Source organism: Perca flavescens, chromosome 10, assembly GCF_004354835.1.
Source record: "Perca flavescens isolate YP-PL-M2 chromosome 10, PFLA_1.0, whole genome shotgun sequence".
Classification (NCBI taxonomy): Eukaryota; Metazoa; Chordata; class Actinopteri; order Perciformes; family Percidae; genus Perca; species Perca flavescens.
In genome coordinates this window covers 34930068-34950551 of record NC_041340.1, presented here as the reverse complement: position 1 = coordinate 34950551, position 20484 = coordinate 34930068, and the positions used below count along the sequence as shown (strand labels likewise).

The 20484-nt window shown below is 44.4% G+C and overlaps 1 protein-coding gene across 1 annotated transcript in view; it reads left to right on the top strand.

The window, feature by feature from the left end:
• The window catches only part of gpc3 (glypican 3), a 134484-nt gene extending 114989 nt beyond the window's left edge, over positions 1-19495 (top strand). The window contains exons 8-9 of the mRNA XM_028588837.1: positions 4161-4347; positions 19320-19495. Coding sequence (XP_028444638.1) covers positions 4161-4347; positions 19320-19495 — 363 coding nt within the window. The remainder of the gene's footprint in view (positions 1-4160; positions 4348-19319) is intronic.
• Positions 19496-20484: the final 989 nt, after the last annotated feature.

Here is a 20484-nt window from a genome sequence, read left to right as displayed (position 1 = left end):
TAGTTCCTTTTATCACGGCAAGTCTTCCAGGTCCTGAAGCAGCAAAACAGCCCCAGACCATCACACTGCCACCACCATATTTTACAGTTGGTATAATGTTCTTTTTATGAAATGCAGTGTTCCTTCTACCAAGATATACTTGGACACACACCTTCCAAAGAGTTCCACTTTTGTCTCATCGGTCCACAGAATGTTGTCCCAAAAGTCTTGGGGATCATCAAGATGTGTTCTGGAGAAATTGAGACGAGCTTTGATGTTCTTTTTGCTCAGCAGTGGTTTTCTCCTTGGAACTCTGCCATGCAGGCCATTTTTTTTTTTTTTTTTCCTGATGGTGGAGGCATGAACGCTGACCTTAACTGAGGCAAGTGAGGCCTGCAGTTCTTTGGACGTTGTTGTGGGGTCTTTTGTGACCTCTTGGATGAGTCGTAAATCATTTTTGGGGTAATTTTGGGCGGCCGGCCACTCCTGGGAAGGTTCACCACTGTTCCATGTCTTCGCCATTTGTGGATAATGGCTCTCACTGTGGTTCGCTGGATTCCCAAAGCTTTGGAAATGGCTTTATAACCCTTTCCAGACTGATAGATCTCAATTACTTTCTTTCTCAATTGTTCCTGAATTTCTTTGGGTCTCGGCATGATGTGTAGCTTTTAAGGATCTTCTGGTGGACCTTACTGTGTCAAGCAGCTCCTATTTAAGTGATGCCTTGATTGTGAACAGGTGTGGCAATAATCAGGCCTGGGTGTGGCTAGAGAAATTGAACTCAGGTGTGGACAACCACAGTTATAGTATGTTTTAACAAGGGGGCAATCACTTTTTACACACAGGGCCATGATGGTTTGGATTTTTTTACTTTAATAATAAACACCTTCATTTACAAATTGCATTTTGTGTTTACTTGTGTTGTCCTTGACTTTTGTTTAAATTGGTTTGATGTTCCGAAACACTTAAGTGTGACACACATGCAAAGGAACAGGAAATGAGGAAGGGGGCAAACACTTTTTCACACCACTGTACATATATACATACATGCATGCATACATACATACATACATACTTACATACATACATACGTACGTACGTACGTACATACATACATACACATGCATACATACATACATACATACATACATACATACATACATGCATGCATATTTATATACATACCCTTCACCATACCTAGAGATTGGCATGGTTTGAGTTTCAGTTAGACTATTAGCTGGTGTGATTTGCACTGAGAGATGATATTGTGGGAAGTACCCCATGCCAATCTCTAGGTATGGTGAAGGGTATGTGATGATGTGGGGGGGCTATTTTAATTCCAAAGGCCAAGGGAACTTTATCAGGATGCATAGTATCCTGGATCCATGAAATAACTGGCCTTTAACAATAAAAATCTGCCTGCCTCTATGGGAATTTAACATAGGGGTATGTATAATTATGCCCCCTGTATTTTAAGGAACAGCATTTATTTATGTACAATACATTATTCATTCAACAACAAAATTGGTGTCCTTAAAAGGTCGGATTTTTCCTATTTTTTAAAATTAAGGAATTAAGATCAATTTCCAAAAGATGATTATTTTATTCCTCTTTTTAGTCAACTTTAGCATGGGTATGTAAACTTATGAGCACAACTGTATATACATACATACAGGCATACATACACACATAAGAATCAAAACAATAACAAGAGTTTATGATATTGAAAACATTGGCAGCAAGTTAGCTTAGTTAGTTTAGCATGCTAACATGCTACTAAACTAATATGAATTGTGTAAAACTTGTTAGCATTGTCATTGTTAGCGTGCTGATTTGAGCATGTTTCCTCTAACATCAGTATACAGTCAGTCAGAGGCCAGCATGTCTGCCTATGTGTTGGGGAGCGTCTCTGTTTGCTGGCAGGTGGTGAGTTACACATAGCAGTGTTCGCACAGACTCAGCTCTAAACAGGGACACGACAGTTGCTCTAAATGTTTCCCTCATACCTTTTTTTTAGGTTTTCTTCTAAAATACCCTGAACCACATCTTTCTTTCCCTGCTTTACAAGTGTTTGTTTGCCTTTTAATTGGTTTGCAAGGCGCCCCTCCCCTCCCAAAGTCCAACTGAGTTGCCAGGATACAGACCATGAGAAGGAATTTCGGGACCTCAGTAAATCTATGAAGGGCTTCAGCAAATGCAGGCAAACATGGTTGTGTCTGTAACAAAACGGTCCAGTACATTAAACCAGCATCCATCACGAGGAGAGTCTGGACATGTTTTAATGTGACACCCGAGGGCTCTGCTCTGTCACCAGGTGGAGCTTCGCTCGACAACCTCAAACCAAAGTCAAATGGGTCAACCGTCCTCTCTGTGACCTACCGTTTGTCCGTCCCTCGGTCCGAGTGACCAGGCTTTTAGAAATGCTTCGCTCATCGTGCATGTATGGCCTCAATGTTGACAAATGAATGGAGGTTTGTGGGCAGCCATGCTTGGGAACAAGGTGATGTGTGTTCCCTCTCTAAACTTCAGAGTTTATGTCACTTGTAAAAGCCAGATTGACTGGTTTGTATATGCAGGCGAAGGGAACAGGGTTGTTTATCTTCTGACTAACGGAATTCTGTGATTAGCTCTGGGATTTTTATACCTCCGCTCTCTTTCTCACACACACACACACACACACACACACACACACACACACACACACACACACACACACACACACAAAACACAGTCGGATCTCAGGCAGACGTCGCAGCTGACTTGAGACAAGGCCCATATGAACTCAATTTTCTCCCATAGCCAGCCAAAACGACCAAAAACAACAACAAAAAATGCATGCTGACGTATGCAGATAGGAAGGAAATCAATAAAAAAACAAAGAAGGAGGCAGAGCGGTGAGATGAAAGGAGGCTTGAAGGGCAGGCGGCTGGAATTTAGCACATCTGTTACCTTGGCAGGGCTCTCAGTCATGTGCGATGTTGTGGAGGCTGAAAGATGGTCAGAGAGCGGCCATGTAGGTTGTCTCCAAGCTGGCTCACATGTTTTTCAATTCGAGACAGGATAGGTTTTTTTTTTTTTTTTTTTTTCTGTGTTGCTCTAAAGCTACACCTTAAAAACAAATAGTGGGAAAGCTGTCTTTGACATTGACACTGATCTACTCAGTTTTAGCCATGTGTAAAGTTTGTCCTCCTTTTACTCTTGGTCAAGAGGAATTCAGAGATTTTTATTTTTGTTATGAAATTGCTTTACAGCTCTTGGACATTTCTGTATTATTTATGAGTTGATTAGTTTACCACAGTTCTCAATAAACACTTGTGGTATGTTATGCACAAGCAGCTTCTGTACACCATGTGGGAAAATAACTGAGTTATACAACTACTGCTTTTACAGCCCAGAGGCCAAACTGGAATACTATTCTGTTGCAAATAATATCATATTTCTTTGTTTTAGAGCTTCTTCTTTTTTGGCTTGATTTTTTTTATAATTATTTTATCTGCAAATGTTTATGTTGCCATCTTGGCCAAGTCTCCCTTGAGGAAGAGGTTTCCAATCTGAACTGGTTCAACGAAATAATTCGGAATATTACAGACATTAACATGCATGTATCTTCATCTTTCGTCCTACCCTCTCATTTTAGATCTCCAGGCTTTGGTGTGTTTTATATGGAGTGTGTGTTATGTGGTGTTATTGTATCCCTGTTGCCCTGAGACAACCACTCAAGACAATGATGTTTGCCAGTAACAACACAATCGCACCAGTCTGCTCGCTCCACAGTTTCTTTTTCTACCAGCAAATTACACGGAGCGACAGCCACAGCCCTTTGAATGAATCACGGTTGGACAAAAATAACAAAACTGGCACCGATAACAAAACTGTTTTCCTGCCTGGTGATTATAATTAGAGTTCGGTAAATACCAGCATTTTTAGATCTCGCTGAGTTTTTGTCAGGAATTCCCCTCATAGATCTCTAATCATCTCGCTGAGTTTTTGTCAGGAATTCCCCTCATACCGTTCTAATCACACGGTACACGCTCACATCAAGAGACACCCCTTATTTATTTTAACAGCTTTGTTGAACCATTAACGCACCGGCACATTCCGGCCACAGAATGATTCATGAAAAAAAAAGGGTGAGGGCGGTTTGCATCATTACCTTTAACCTCTTCCTGTTTGTCCCACAGTTGCTGCGGCTGGTAACGGTATCTGAGAAGCGCTGGAGAGCCCGGTCGCGTGGAGGCGGAGGGGACGGGTGGAGCGACGAGGGGGATGAGGGATTCGAGAGCGGTGACTGTGACGACGAAGACGAGTGCTCCGGCGTGTCAGGGCTGGGGCCGCCACCGAGACGCAAACGGTTACGCATCTTTGCAGGTTAGACGCATGTATTCAAACTGGATCCCGAAATTGACTGTAACTGTAACTTGTGTGGTTTCAAATGAGGCACCGCGTCCACATTGATCACTTAAAAATATACACTTAAATATGATACACTTAAATTGCATTTACTGCATGTGACGGGCTGTGAAAAAAATGTTGCGCAAAGCCATTAAGTTATTAAGCCTGCTAACTAAATTGGAGCTATTTACTTTAAAACTGGTAAGTGCATGAATAGGTTTGCAGTGAGTCAGAGTGCTCACAGTCCAAGACCAGGCAGCGGGCACAGCAGAGAGGTGTTTACACGACTACTGTACATGTTGACACCACTGTGACACTATGCAGCAGAAGACGTGAGACTTCCTCAGGTAGCCGCCTCACCTCGGCCTCTTGAACTCCCAGCCGTCAATCCCTTGGAAACGTCAGACGTGCTCTCCGAAAGCCAAACAAAGAACAAAATGAAGCTACAAACTGTCGGGAGAAAAGAAACCAAACAGAGAAAGAAGGAGAAAACAGCCAGGGAGCAGGAACAAGGGGGTTCGATAGGCCGACACAAAGCCAGCGCAGCTGAGCAAACACGGCAGAGGGAGTTGTCCTCCTGTCGGGGATGTTGTGGCAAGGGATTTGGGTTGGCCGGGCAGGGAGCGAGAGCAGGAACCCGAGGTTAACGCAGGAATCCTGCAGGGCCATCACTTCCAGCAGGCTGGACCGTGAGAGTCCGATGCCCCCGCTTACACGCTCCCGTTAGCCCGACTGTACAGTTCTGCTCCGATGTGCTGAGTCTTTATACTGTCTCCTCTGGCTCACAAACTGCCGAAGGTTGACACAGTGGGGAATTAAAGCACCCTTCATAGTCTGACCTCCATCGTTAGTGTGTGTGTGTGTGTGTGTGTGTGTGTGTGTGTGTGTGTGTGTGTGTGTCTGTAGGCTCATATACGCCTGTGTGTATGTGAGCCAGTAATGTTTGCAGACCTTGAAGAGTCCCTGCTCATTGGCGGATACACAGATAGCCGCTGATAGCCTGTGATGACCCAGCAAACCGCTGACCTGGCACGGCTGCTCGGCCCATTTTGGTCAAACGGGGGACTCGGGTTCAAAGGTCAACCTGCAGAGCATGAGGCCTAATGGGCTGCCTGTCTGTGCTATGCTGCTCCGAGATAGACGAGGCAGATCTGGTTTCACAAAGCCTGGAGTGGAGAGACACACACACACACACAAACACATGCGTACAGCCATCCAGACACACACACACACGTGCGCGCGTACACACAGGAGGCAAGAAAAAGGTGACAGAAGCCACAACAACAAGGTGCAGACAGGACCGAGGCAGGCCACACAGCCCGGCTGTCAACCTGCTGACCACACAGAGGATGTTCCCCAACGTGCGTAATGATTGATCTGTCCTCGCTCATTCTCTACACAGATTCCATAACCTTGTGATCATTAATGTTGGTCTCACACACACACACACGCACACACACACAAACACATACACACACACACACACACACACACTTCAATTCCCGACCAATCAAACCACACGCCACACATCCCCAGAGCATTCCAGACCAGGGGAGCTATTCCAGGACAGGGACCAACACCCCCCCCCCCCTCTACTCACCCCTCCGAAGCCAGACTAACCGCCAGGCACTGGACTGGTTACAGCTCCCACACCAGACAGATCACTCACTGACCTCTCTGGTATCAATTCAATTAGTCTTAATACAAAAATTTAATAAAACTTAAATGAACAGCTTAAATTTCCAAATCATTTAAGGGGTGCAGCCGTTTAATTTGAGTGGTGGTTGATCTGTATTATTCTGGTGTTTGGTTTTGCAGAACACTGTCATACCTGCTATAATCAATTACAACTTCACACACATGATAGGGTAAAAAACAATTATGGTAAGACACTGATGGTCAGATGATGAAATGATTTGTCTTTAGTCAATTATATTTACTGCATGCTGTCATGGCCTAATCACAGGCCTGGGGGAACCTATTACTGTCGTTATGTCTAGGAGCTTTAACAGGGTTTGGCTTTAGTCGTGCATTTGAAATTACAGAAACTAACGCTAGTTAGTCCGCCAGACTGAAGGTAAGGAAGAGAGGCCTGCTCCGCTCTTCTCTTCGGACCAGCTCGGTCCGCGGTGCGGTGTCAATCAGCCTCACCACTCCGTTGATAGTTCATTTGTAGACGTTCAAGACGCGGACAAAACATTAACACAACTTGATGGGAAGACGTCACAACAAATTAGAAACACATCCTCTTCTCTCGGACTCTCGTCAGTCACTCATATTGTGCTTTACTTCCGCTTTGTAAACTTTGTGATGGAGGGAAGCCACACCCACCTCAGCCTGGCGGCTAATACGAAACGATTAGGACGTGACAATGCACTATTTCAAAGAGTCATAAAGTCAGCTAACTGGCTCAGCAATGTTATTAAAGGTCCCATGGCATGAAAATGTCACTTTATGAGTTTTTTTTAACATTAATATGAGTTACCCCAGCCTTCCTATGGTCCCCCAGTGGCTAGAAATGGTGATAGGTGTAAACTGAGCCCTGGGTATCCTGCTCTGCCTTTGAGAAAATGAAAGCTCAGATGGTCCGATCTGGAATCTTCCCTTTATGACATCATAAGGGGAAAGGTTACCTCCCCTTTCTCTGCTTTGCCCGCCCAGAATATTTGGCCCACCCACGAGAGAGAGAGAGAGACATCATGGCTTTCAAACGAGCAAAGCCAACTTAACTTAAGGTCTATATAAAAGAGATTTCAGATACAGTATTAGGGAACCACTAAGGTCTATATAAAAGACTTCAGATACAGTATTAGGGGACCACTAAGGTCTATATAAAAGAGACTTCAGATACAGTATTAGGGGACCACTAAGGTCTATATAAAAGAGACTTCAGATACAGTATTAGGGGACCACTAAGGTCTATATAAAAGAGACTTCAGATACAGTACTATGGGACCACTAAGGTCTATATAAAAGAGACTTCAGATACAGTATTAGGGGACCACTAAGGTCTATATAAAAGAGACTTCAGATACAGTATTAGGGGACCACTAAGGTCTATATAAAAGAGACTTCAGATACAGTATTAGGGGACCACTAAGGTCTATATAAAAGAGACTTCAGATACAGTACTATGGGACCACTAAGGTCTATATAAAAGAGACTTCAGATACAGTATTAGGGGACCACTAAGGTCTATATAAAAGAGACTTCAGATACAGTATTAGAGGACCACTAAGGTCTATATAAAAGAGACTTCAGATACAGTATTAGGGGACCACTAAGGTCTTTATAAAAGATACTTCAGATACAGTATTAGGGGACCACTAAGGTCTATATAAAAGAGACTTCAGATACAGTATTAGGGGACCACTAAGGTCTATATAAAAGAGACTTCAGATACAGTATTAGGGGACCACTAAGGTCTATATAAAAGAGACTTCAGATACAGTATTAGGGGACCACTAAGGTCTATATAAAACCATCCACAGAGCACCATGTCATAGGATCTTTAATGCAATAATATCTACCTGAAGTTAGCTAACATTAGCCACCAAAAGTTACTGGTAGCAGCAAAACATGTAAGTGTATTGAATTGAAAAAGGGATTGTTTTATGTTTTATTCTTTCAAAAGTGACATGTCTCACTTTAAGTATAAATATATATTTTTTTAAACTTTGCCTCTGGATGTGTGATAGCACATATTTTCAGCAGTGTGACTTCATTACACAATCAACATTATGTAGTTACATATTAAAGTCATAAAGTATGTGTTGCATTAAGACAAAAATTGTTTGCCAGTATAATCCCAAAATGTGAATACACTTGCTGTAATGTGTGTTTAGTTTTTTTTTTTAAATCCTGTAATCAGTCGTACCGTATGACTGTCTGTCGCTCATGGTGACGGCTCACCTGTTTCAGTGCTTTCATGCACACCTGGTCTCTGACTGTAACAAAGAACCTCCATAAAATCTTCTCAAAGCCTCTCTTCATTCCCTCACACTCACCTCACTGTCCACTGTCACTTCACATTTCTACTGCAATGTTTTCAGAATACCAAGTCTTTTGTTGTATAAAATGCCTCTGAGTTAAATTCGCTTCCAGGTGAGTTTCAGCTCTTGAAGTTTTGTAAGACAACACAGTGAAATATAGCAAATCATTCCACTAGACTTAAGGTAATGTTTCTCGTCTCAAGTTAGTTCTGGAAACAAAATGATTCACATTTAGAAAACGTGGGAATTATCCACAGAAAAGTTTTTTTTATAACAGGAGTTGACCACTCAATTCTAAACCACTTATAAAAAGGGCTATTTAAGAGTCTAACACTAACTGCTAGACTAAATAACTTGTTAAAATGGGTTTTTCATGCAGTTTGGAAACATTCAGTAGTCTGAAAGCCAACAGTTGGTGGGCTCTGCCACGGCCCAGCAGCCCAGCAGCTCAGCAGCCCAGCAGCTCAGCAGCCCAGCCTTGTGTGTTTTCTTGCTGAGCTGGGCTGAACTGGGCCTTTGCTGTGTGCCGTACCTCGCCGTGCTCCGCAGGAGCTGCGTGAATAGGCCTCTTGTTATGTTCCTGCACTCAGACATTCGGTCACTGTAAGCACCCCGAAGGAAAAGCCGTACCTTGGGAAGCTCTTGATCAGCGAGAGGCCGTTAGCAAAATACAAAAGTGGAAATATTCCGGTAATGTGAAACACGCGGCTTACGGTGAGAGGCTGGGCTGGGCTCACCTTTCAGGTCTGCTACAAATTTTGTGGCTGGAACAAAGGAGCGAGTAAAAAGAAAGAAGAAGGTGATGAAAGAATGCGGGGAAAGTACAGAAGGAGACAAAAACACCTTTGATAACTCTAAAGGTTGATACACTGGGAAACCTAAACATTCTTTACTACGTATGTGGGTCGAACGTGCCGCTAATACGAGAAGCTGGTATGTTAATTAACTGCAGCTGCGACCCCCTGACCCCCGGCACCTGATCGGTGAGTCACACGGCGCCGGTCCTCCACAGTAGTGTTTGCCACATGTCTTCATCAAATAAGCCGTAATCCAGACACTGTTGACGTTAGCTCTGGCAGCTCTGGATGCCACCGCCATATATACTTCCTCCTCGTTTAAGCTCCATATAGTTTCATAGAGCTGATTATATGAGCTACTGCGTGCATGAATGTGCTTCCAGTTATACAGTTGTCCACATGTGGTTGCCAGGTAGAGGGCCCCAGTCCTACCGGTTAGCGTGACCCAGAAGACAACAGGCTCAGACGATGAGCAGATGTGCAAGGAGGAGGAGTGCAGGTGTTTGGGTGGAGGAGGAATCTGGGTGCCCACATGGCCTGAGTCCTTTATCTATGTGGTTTTCAACAGCCAGGGGCGATTCCAGGAGTTTTTAAGTAGGGTGGCACAGGGGGGGACCAATAATCAGTCAGGGGGGGAGTTACAATAAACTTCTACAAAGAAAGCCTTGCACAGTTTTCAGACATAAGGAAACAGAACAGAAATAAAGTGCAATACACAATTTATTTCTTACAGCAACTAGTTCTCTACGGTGAGTTCAATATGTTTCTACTTCTAAACTGGCCCTAACATTTCAACAAAGTACACAGTCTTCATACAATGTGTGTTTAAAGTAGATATCCATTTACCAAATGCCAAGGCAGTGATTGGCAGAACAGGCAGCAAAGTGACAGTACTCTGATCCATTGGAAATCCAGTTTGTCAGATTGACAGCACTCTAGCCCAATGGATTGAGGGGGGGATAATATTTCAGCGCCCCCCCTGTCAAAAGCAAGCAGAGCCGGATGATACTGAGGCACAAAAACATGCAGATGTAGCCAAAGTATCACTGTTTGAGGCCTATCTCCATCAGGATTAAATCGTCTAAATATATAGAATAAAAAGAGCTAACAGATCTGTGATGTCACTACACCGCTGTGCCAGCCTCACAGAGACTCTTAGTTTTGTTATTTTATACCAATTGAAATTATCAATCAAAAGTATTTTTAAATGCCTCCAACGCTGACTTTGGTTGGTTGTGATGACATGTACTGATTTTTACCAAATATGTTTCTGTGATCTCAGGCATGTCTATGAAGCATAATTACGATTTATTTTTCCAGAGAAATGAAAGAGATACAGATAAAAGAACGGATGCTGTTGCTCGGTTTAAGGCGATCTGCCGCCTCTCACTGCAAATCAAAGTCGTTAATGGTTGGAGGTGTGGTTGGTGGAGAGCCTGATAATGTGTGAAATCCAACCAATCCTCCTCCTTCCCCACCTCCTCCACGCCCCTCCCAAAAATAATGAAGCTCGCCACCATCTGTGTCAACAGGCTTGGCTAGTAAGAGCTGCTCTTCTCCCTCTCGTTCATACTGGAGCCAGCCATAAGGCCCTGTGTGTCCCCAGTAGTGGGGCTGAGTGTGGTGGCGGTGGAGGGGAAGATGGGAGAGGAGAGGGGGGGGGAAAAAAGGAGGAGAGGAACACGGGGGTGAAGTTACCCTCTTATTGGGCCCTTGTTGGTCTTCCGCCATGGAGCTTTCTCAAATCAATCCAGGGATAAGACCTCTAAGATTAGCCAGAAGGCAGGAAGAAGAGCCTTGGTTTTAATTTCTGTGGATACAAGCGCACAGAGCCGATTGGGTTTTCATCATCTACACGAAGGGTGGGGGGGTGGTGGGGGCCACCGGCGTTTGATTCATTTAGTTGGCCTATGCATTTTTCTGTGTTTGTGTGTGTGCCTCTCGGAAAAGCGTTTGTTTGCTCAAGAGCTTTATTTACATTCACAGGCACTTTTTGGACACACTAAATTGATTCCAGGCCCGTTCCTGGGTCACGTCCATCAGCTCAGCCACAGTCCACAAACACTCTGCACACAGCGGGACCATTCTCGAGGCCCGCTGCTCCGCCGCTCGCCGCCGCACTGACACACAGCAGCCATTTTGTGGGAATATCTTAAAAGCCCGGTTGAGGGTTTGGGTGGTTTGCATTTTTACATGTTAACCCTGTACTTTCACCTGGCTCTCCTAAATTCTCCCTCCATCCATCTTTGTCTCCCCCGGGGGCCTGCGCTCGCTCACTTTTTCCAGCCCATTCTTGAAAGTAACTGAACGATGCAGTGAACATCGGAGTCCTGCTGGGGATAGACTGTGAGCTGCTGGAGGAAACCACAGGCTAACCACAAAAAAGGGCTCAGATAGATAGTGAGAGTGCTCTGTGTGTGTGTGTGTGTGTGTGTGTGTGTGTGTGTGTGTGTGTGTACGGTCAGAGCGGCCAAATTGTCACTCTCGGCTGTATTTCTAGTCTGCCTCTCCATGACAGGAATGTAGGGAGAGTTCTGGATGTTTGTTGGCAGGGACATTTGCACAACAAACACAAGTCTCAATCTGCCAGCCTCATTTCTCTCACCGGACCGACTGCTGGACCGGAGTAGGAGAATGTAAACAGATCTGTGTGGGATGTCAGCTTCCCTCATTATTACGAGATAAAGATAGTATCCGAAGAATGTGTCCCTCAGAGGCTCCCTGACCAGGGTGTCCCCCCAGGCCAAACTCCAACGCTGACCCATCGGTCCTCAGCTCGGCTCCATGCACAACCACTCAGTGGTGGAAGAAGTAATCAGATCCTTTACTTAATCAAAAGTAGGCTACTAATACCATACTGTTAAAAATACTCTGTTACAAGTAAAAGTCCTATGTTGAAAACGTTACGTAAGTAAAAGTATGTAACTATCATCATGAAAATGTACTAAAAGTATTAAAAGTAAAAGTACTGAATGCAGAAAAATCCTCCCATTTTAGAAACTGGAAACGATCCAAACAATTCTGTCAATCAACTAAGTGTTTAGTATTGTTGGGTAGTTTAATCTATAATAAAACATACGGTATTTTATAAACTACATGTGTTTTGTGTGCAAAAATCTCCATTTGTAAAGTAACTACAGCTGTCAGATTAATGCAGTGGAGCAAAAAGTATAATATTGTCTCTGAAATGTAGCGGAGTAGAAGAAGAAAGTGGCACGAAAAGACTCAAGTAAAGTACAAGTGCCTCAAATTTGTACTTAAGCACAGTACTTGAGTAAATGTACTTAGTTACATTCCACCACTGCAACCACTCCTGCCTCTCTCTGTATCTCTATGTCAGTCTCAGTCTCTCTATCTCTCTCTCACTAGTCTATATCGACGACTTTCATTTCCAGGATTGTTCAGGTGCCTCTGGAAATTCCGCCAGATGTCCCTCATTTTTGGCCGGATGTCCCGTCCCCTTCCTCCTCTGTGTTGGCGTTCTAACCTCCGGTGGATTTGTGAGGACTATGGTTAACTGCTCCTCAGATCTCTGCAGGGTAAATCCAGACAGCTAGCTAGACTATCTGTCCAATCGGAGTTTTCTCTCGCACGACTCAAACTACTTTTGAACGTCCACACGTTCCACCAAAACAAGTTTGGCAACACTTTACTTGAAGGTACCTACATAAGAGTGACATGACTGTGTCATGAACACATGACACCCTAACCATGACCTAACCATGACTTGTCATGACAAAAAACCAAATGACACTTACTAAAAGAAGCGTTATGTCATAAACGTTTATGACACGTTCATGACAGTGTCATGTCACTCTTATGTAGATACCTTCAAGTAAAGTGTAACCACAAGTTCCTTCCCGAGGCTTTTTTGAAGAGGCACCGTCATTGAGTCCGTGGGACGACTGTGATTGGTTTAAAGCAGGGGTCACCAACACGGTGCCCGTGGGCACCAGGTAGCCCCCAAGGACCACATGAGTAGCCCTCAGGCCTGTTCTAAAAATGAAAATTGAATATTGATATTATTTCCCACCTTGTTAAGAAATTGTTGATAATTATTGTAAGAAATCATTAACATGATCAGTGTCTTCACATAGATGAGTATCATTAATCATTAATAATCATATATAACTATCACTAATCATTAATAATCATATATAACTATCACTAATCATTAATAATCATATATAACTAAAGGCAAACTGAGCACATTTGTTATTTCAGAAGAATGTATTAAACTGGTAGCCCTTCGTATGACTCAATACCCATGAAGTAGCTCTCAGTTTAGAAAAGGTTGGTGACCCCAGGTTTAAAGGAACGCCAATAAACCAGAGAACGTTTTTTTTTTTCTCCCATCCCGGAATGCTGTGTGGACTAGCCAGACCCTCCTCCGCAGCGCTGTGGAGGAAGGCCCGGCGGGCGATGCGAGACTACTCCCTCACTGATAAGAACTGCCATTGTTCCATCTCTCCAGAAACACCCTGAGCCGGCGCTGCCTGCCAACCTCTGACCCTCCGTCAGCAGCGACCCTCCGAGCTGCCGGGGGGGGGGGTTACAGGTCTTCTCTGTACGCAGCACAGCCCCCCACCCTGGGCGAGCCCCTTGCCCTCAGCACAGAATCAACTCTTTGTATGTTTGATTTGTTATGGTTTTTGCCCCTCGAACGCGCTCGTGCACCCTTTCCACCGTCACGGAGCCGACGCTACGAGGAATTCTCGCCCCAAATTGATGTCTCTGTTTAAAGCTTTTATTTCTCTTCGAGCCCCTTCTCTTTCCCCTTTCTACGATCATATTGGCTGTTACTGGAAGCGTAGACTAGAAATACTTACGTAAATCTAATTTGGGCGCAGGGAGAGGCCAGTGGGTGCAGCATGCGGCCCATCCCCTCACTGACACCCCCCTCCTTTAATTAATAGGTGTTGACTTGTGTTTGTCCTACAGTGCCACAGTTTAGAAAGTGTCTGAGAGGGTTGGTTCCCCCCTCTTTTGACAGCTCGGTGTATCCCTTTGTTATCAGAGCGAACCCACACGCTCAGTTCTCACTTTGGCCTTTCTTAGATTTCGACTCACCGCACCATTTGTTTTCTTTCTTTCCCCCCTTCGGTGTTCTCATTCTGTTTCCTGTTTTGCTAAACATCCTTTAGTCTCCTAACCCCATTCAATCACTTGGGATTTTACCTTTCCTTTTAAAAACTCTACAGCGGTGAAAGAAGTATTCAGATCCCTTACTTAAGTAAAAGTACTAATCCCACACTGTAAAAAATACTCTGTTACAAGTAAAAGTCCTGCAGTGAAAATGTTACTTAAGTAAAAGTATGTAAGGATCATCAGGAAAATGTAGTTAAAGTATTAAAAATAAATCCTCATATTTTAGAAACTGGAAACGATCCAAACAGTTACAAAGTGTTTAATCATCTAACCATTTCAGCTGGACTTGTAGACCTGTATATTGTTGGGTAGTTTAATTTATAACGAAGCATCGTATTTTTCTAAACTACATGTGTTTTGTGTGCAAACATCTCAATTTGTAAAGTAACTAGTAACTAAAGCTGTCAGAAAAATGTAGTGGAGTAAAAAGTACAATATTTCTCTCTGAAATGTAGCGGAGCAGAAGTAGAAAGTGGCACGAAAAGAAATATAAATCATCATGTAAATGTACTTAAAGTATTAAAAGTAAAAGTACTGAATGCAGCAAAATCCTCCCATTTTAGAAACTGGAAACGATCCAAACAATTCTGTCAATCAACTAAGTGTTTAGTATTGTTGGGTAGTTTAATTTATAATAAAACATACGGTATTTTATAAACTACATGTGTTTTGTGTGCAACAATCTCCATTTGTAAAGTAACTACAGCTGTCAGATTAATGCAGTGGAGTAAAAAGTATAATATTGTCTCTGAAATGTAGCGGAGTAGAAGAAGAAAGTGGCACGAAAAGACTCAAGTAAAGGACAAGTACCTCAAATGTGTACTTAGGTACAGTATTGAGTAAATGTACTTAGTTACATTCCACCGCTGGAACTCTATGTTGTCTGTTCTTGTGTCCTGAGTCCTCCTTGGCATCAGCCTCCCTGTCTTACTCTCTTGCCCTCTGCGTGGGAGGGTCCCTCGGCCTAGAATAACACTGAGTGTTGTGGAGGTTGGGAGGCCAGAGCGGCTCAGAGAGCTGTGCTGTTGGCGAAGGCCTGGGGCAGGGCCTCCTCCGGGCGTCCCGTTTGTCTTGGCCCGACATTCCCAGCCTCTCCGAGCGCCCCTGCGGTCGGCCTGTGGGTGTGGAGGCAGACGGTCACATTCCCGTCCAGCCCATGGACAGAGGCATCCTGCGCCGCTCCCTCTGTTGCTCCTCAGCTCTCAATCAGCAAAGTCCTGGGACCAACGGCCAAAGTTACAGAATGTGACCAACTAGCTAATAATCACAGGTCAGCGCTGTATCTGTTACCCTCGAGATAAGACCCAATCAATGGACCCAGCAGCTCCTATCATGTTTGTACAGAGCCATTGTCTTCTTTGCAGCTGTAAGGGCGGCTCCTGACACAAGATTGCACTCACACACACGCAGGCACACACACACTAGCCACTCTTTTTCTAAATTATGCTGAGTGTAATATTTAAGGGAGTAGTTTGCTCCGCAGAGATGAGACGAGTGATAAAATATTTGCTTTACCTTCGGAAACCATATCTTTTAAGCTATCGAATCTTTAAAACCTAGATCAAATTTGACCAGCTTAGGTGTGTTATGTGCACACATCGTCTGCCAATGTAGCGGCAATCTAAACCATCTCTCCGGGTTTCATAAGAAGCACCTGTGTTTGGAGACTTAACATTCCACATACTTATCTGACCAAAAAAAGGCCTTTGTACATAGCACACATGTACTGAATAAACTGTACTGGACCATGAAGGTACACACTCACCAAAGGGGTTATAATAACGTGTCGACCGGCTACTGATGTGCACCTACTTCTAAAAGTAAATCAGCTGCTGAGACAGCACATCGTCGATATTTTCTGTGTCATGTAATCATCACCTGTAGTTATGTGGTGTGCTGGAAAATGTTGCTTTCCGCCCACTGTTGCAATTTTTCGACACAGTGTGCTTGTTGTGACAACCGACAACTGTAAACGACAAGCCTCAGGCACCGAGCACTGCTGAAAAACAAAATCTAGACGCTACCCCCCACCCCCCTCTTCCCTGTTCTGCTCTGCACAAACACACACACATATATGTTTACATGCATGCACTCACGCTCCAGCCACTGTTTGACCTGTCAGAGGGATCCAAACAAACATCCGCTCCCCCTGAAAACCACAGTCTGGATTTATGTCTGTTCTCCCGAGGAATCTAAAGACAACATAAAGTTAAAGTCTGAGTGCGTCCCCGGCTGTTGACCTGCATGTGACTGACCTACCTGCTCATTCTTAGTCTGGAGCCTTTAGTGCAACCAATCAATGGGTGGACTGTTGACCTCTCCCCTGGGTCGTAACTCGAGCTCAAAAGGCCACAATAAAGCTAGCAGGGGTACGCTAGCAAGGTGGCGTCCTCTGAGGAGTGATAGTCTCCAAATGGAAGGTTTCGAATGGGCGAGCGGGAGGAGGGCTCGGCTCCACTGAAAGCCACAAGGGCCCACACTGGTCACATTAATCACAGTCGGGATTGTGGCTCTATTTTTAGCCAGGAGTTATCCATCTATGTGCCTAATCGTTCTTGCCTGTTCACTGTCCTGGCTCCTACTTAAAAAAGGCCCCAAGAAGCTACTTTTCTGTCTCCTCTCTTTCGCTCTTACTTCTGTCTGTACTTTGCTACACAGGCACAGGTGTTCATCACTAATGATACGCGGATATTATTAGTCCCAGGCCTGTGCAGGAGAGTAGGGGATCTAAGTTTGCATAGTATTCAGTCCCTGTTGGGTTGTTTTTAAAGCCTGTAGAACAAGGCCCCTCTGTGGTGCTGCTCATGTCGAAGTGTTTAAACTAGCAAGAGAGACCCTTCTCTCTCTCTCTCTCTCTCTCTCTCTCCCCGGGGGTTTGAGGGATTTTTTTCACTCACATTATTGTCGCTGTAAAGCTCACCAACACAATGCTCTCCTACTTAGTCCCCCTGCTTTTTCACAAACACACACAGGGACGGGCGCACACACCCCACTCAATCATCCGCACACAAACACACAAATGCAAACGCGCATGCCTCCCCCCTACCCCCTAACCCCCCAGCCTCCATCTTATCCACAGTGTATATAAAAGCTGTATCGAATTGCACCTTGAGCTTAATTGGCTCGGCAGTACAGTGCGCCGCTGTCGACAGTGACAAATCGCTCTTTCAGAGCCCCGAAGAATGTCTGCCCGCTGCCATGTCAGAGGACACAGGAGGAGGAAAAACAGTTAATTGTCCACTGGCCGCTGTTCAAACGATGTCGTAACTGCAAAGAACTTCATAGGAGATGCCGTTTGGAGCTTTATTTATTTTACCTTCTTCCTCTGTTTAAGATGGTGCCTGGCAGCGTATAGGGGCGTTGTGGGCACCAGGGACTCAGGAGGAAGGGCCCCATTCTCTGTGTTTCTACTCAAGGAGTGCAGGACTTAGGTCAGAGTCCTGGCTGCTCCCTCGGCTCACACAGTGCTTCAGATCAGCCACTTCCTCCCACTGAATCACTCCCACTTGGGAGAGCAGTACACAGATCAGATGGGACAGCTAATTCAATTTGGAGCTATCTGTTATTTTAGGAACTCAGTGACTCTGTGTGTGTGTGTGTGTGTGTGTGTGTGTGTGTGTGTGTGTGTGTGTGTGTGTGTGTTGAGAGAGAGAAAGTGTACAGTATGTGCACTCAGCCACCAAGACTGTGAGGGAGCGGTATGTCAGAAATGAAAGTGTGTGTGTGTTTGCTTGCTTTGCATCTGGCTTGACAGGGGACAGCTCAGCTCATAGTTGGCGTTCCTGCCCATAGAGCTGCTTTATTACTGATATCCTCAAGCCCTGCTCTCATAACGCGCCCTTCTTATTTCAGTCTCCCTCACAGCTTTCTGCCAGACAAAGCAGCACCGAATATGTCACACGCACACACGCACACACGCACACACACACGCACACACACACACACACACACACGAAGAAAGAGCTCTGCTCAGTGTCAGCAGGAGAACAGCTGTGGATGCAGAGCAGCAGGTGACCATGAAGTCACTGCAGAGTACAGAACAGATGGAGAAGAAGGGAGGAAAACAGGGAAATACAGGAGCGACTGAGGAGTAATGCAGAATCCAAAGAGTTGTTCACTTTTTAAAAAACTTGTATTCATCTAACCGAGGCTTTATTCATGGGCCTTTGAAAACACAGTGAAAACCGCTGACACCTGAGCGTTTCCCAGTCAAGCCCCCAGTCTGCTGTTAAACAGCCTCATTTCAGCAAATGAGTTAAGTACCCAGCTTGAGGGCATCTTTACAGTAGTTGTGGAGGGAGTCATTTAACTGTTTTCTGTCCGTGCCAGGGAACCTCACCGCAGTCATGCAACACCGTGTATGATTAACAACACAATGAAAACAAAAGTGTTATCCACAAAAATAACTAATAGCTGCTTGTGGGAGATATTGGATTCAACGTCTCCGGATGCAGGAGGCAGTGTTAAGCCAACTTCTCTTTGGTTCAATGTATAAGGGGATTTAGACATTTGTAAAGGTTATATTGACCATTTTACAATGTTTCCCCCTGCTTTTTTTAAACAATTAAGAAATATTATACCAGAGAGAAGACATACATCAGTCAGAATGGTTGTGTGTTTCAGATTCTGAGACATGACCTCATAAAGACTCTGTGGTTTCTATTTTTTAATTTTTTTATTCAACATCTCGCCACTTAAATCCACATTTCAGCACTCACTCTCAGTAAAATATGTGTCTGTGTGATTCAGCATGCGTCTACAACAATAACATGCAACATCTGGTTCTATGTGCGTTTCTCGTTCTCCCAATGTAACATTGTTTTTACAGCTGTGTAAGACATCATGCAAAAGGAGGACAGCCATACCACATATGTTTTTCAGCTTCTGTGACAGTGTTTGTTCTAATTGTCTCCATGCTTTTTCCTGCCTCTCTCATGTATTTTTTGTATTCTTTGCCTCCTCTCGCTATCTCCCGTCCATCTCCCCCCATCTCCGTCTGCCTCCCTCTCAGACCTCGCTGATAACCTGGCAATGGACGACTTCACCTTCCAGGAGCAGCTGCTGACCCCTGGCTTGGCCACAGCCGGGGTCGGAGGCGTCTCCTCGCCGGCGGCTCTGCTGTGGACGAGCTACCTGGTCCAGGCGCTCCCGGTGACGCTTGCTCTGCTCCTGCTTTGTCACCACTGACCAGTGCACTCACACACTCCCATCCCCTTTTTCTCCCCCAGGATTCAACACAATCTCTGTGGAACGGGACAAACTTTTTTTTTTCAAGTTCTGGTTCCTAATGTAAAGTTCAGTGGCTCAACAAAGGAAGCACGAACAAAAAAATGCTCCATTTCTCTTTTCCTGTCTCAGTTTTGTTTCATTTGAAATCACTGGATGTCCTCTACAACCGTTTTAAAGCACACCAGATAAACCCATGGCATCGTGTAAATAACAAACTTGCCCTCTGGTCCACTCCCACTATGGTTATTACAACTTTTGTGCCCTCTTGCCTCACCTCCTCTCTGCTATCATACTGACTTCTGTATAATAAAGTGATGGGTGCCCTCGTCATGACACGGCTTTGTCAATAAATTGCAAGCAAGGAGCTTCTCAGAGAACAGACACACCACAGAGCTTCATTAATTGCTCCCAGTCTGCAACAAGTTATTTGCCCTACAGAAATATGTTGGAAGAAGAAAAAAACTTTTGCAACTCTCTTCCATGGGAGTGAATGATCTCCTGCCAGGACTGGCTTCAGCTCGGGAGTTGTTGTGAACTCCTTATCCCCAGAAGCTGAGCTGAAACCCTTATTTAAACATGCTCTGTTACTATTTAAATCTCCCTCTTTCTCTCTCATTGTTTGTGTCCTAGTGATAGCTAAATTATTTCAGACCGATTCCCTCAACTCAAGTGTTCACACTCCCACTGTCAGTGCTTGCTCTATTTTGTAACGCTGATGATTTTGTTTTTAACAGTGTAGCCCTATTATAAAAAAAAAGGTCTATCATAAGAGCCTAAATCTCCAAATCAGCCTGATAACTGTACATATGTATGTTTCTCTGTGTTGATAACATGTTTACAAAACTGTTTTATTTGAAATGTTGGCATATTGCGCACTAATATATGTTTTGTGGACTGAATTATTGGACTGTGAGGCATTGCTGCGAACTTCTAGCTTATTCTTTAGC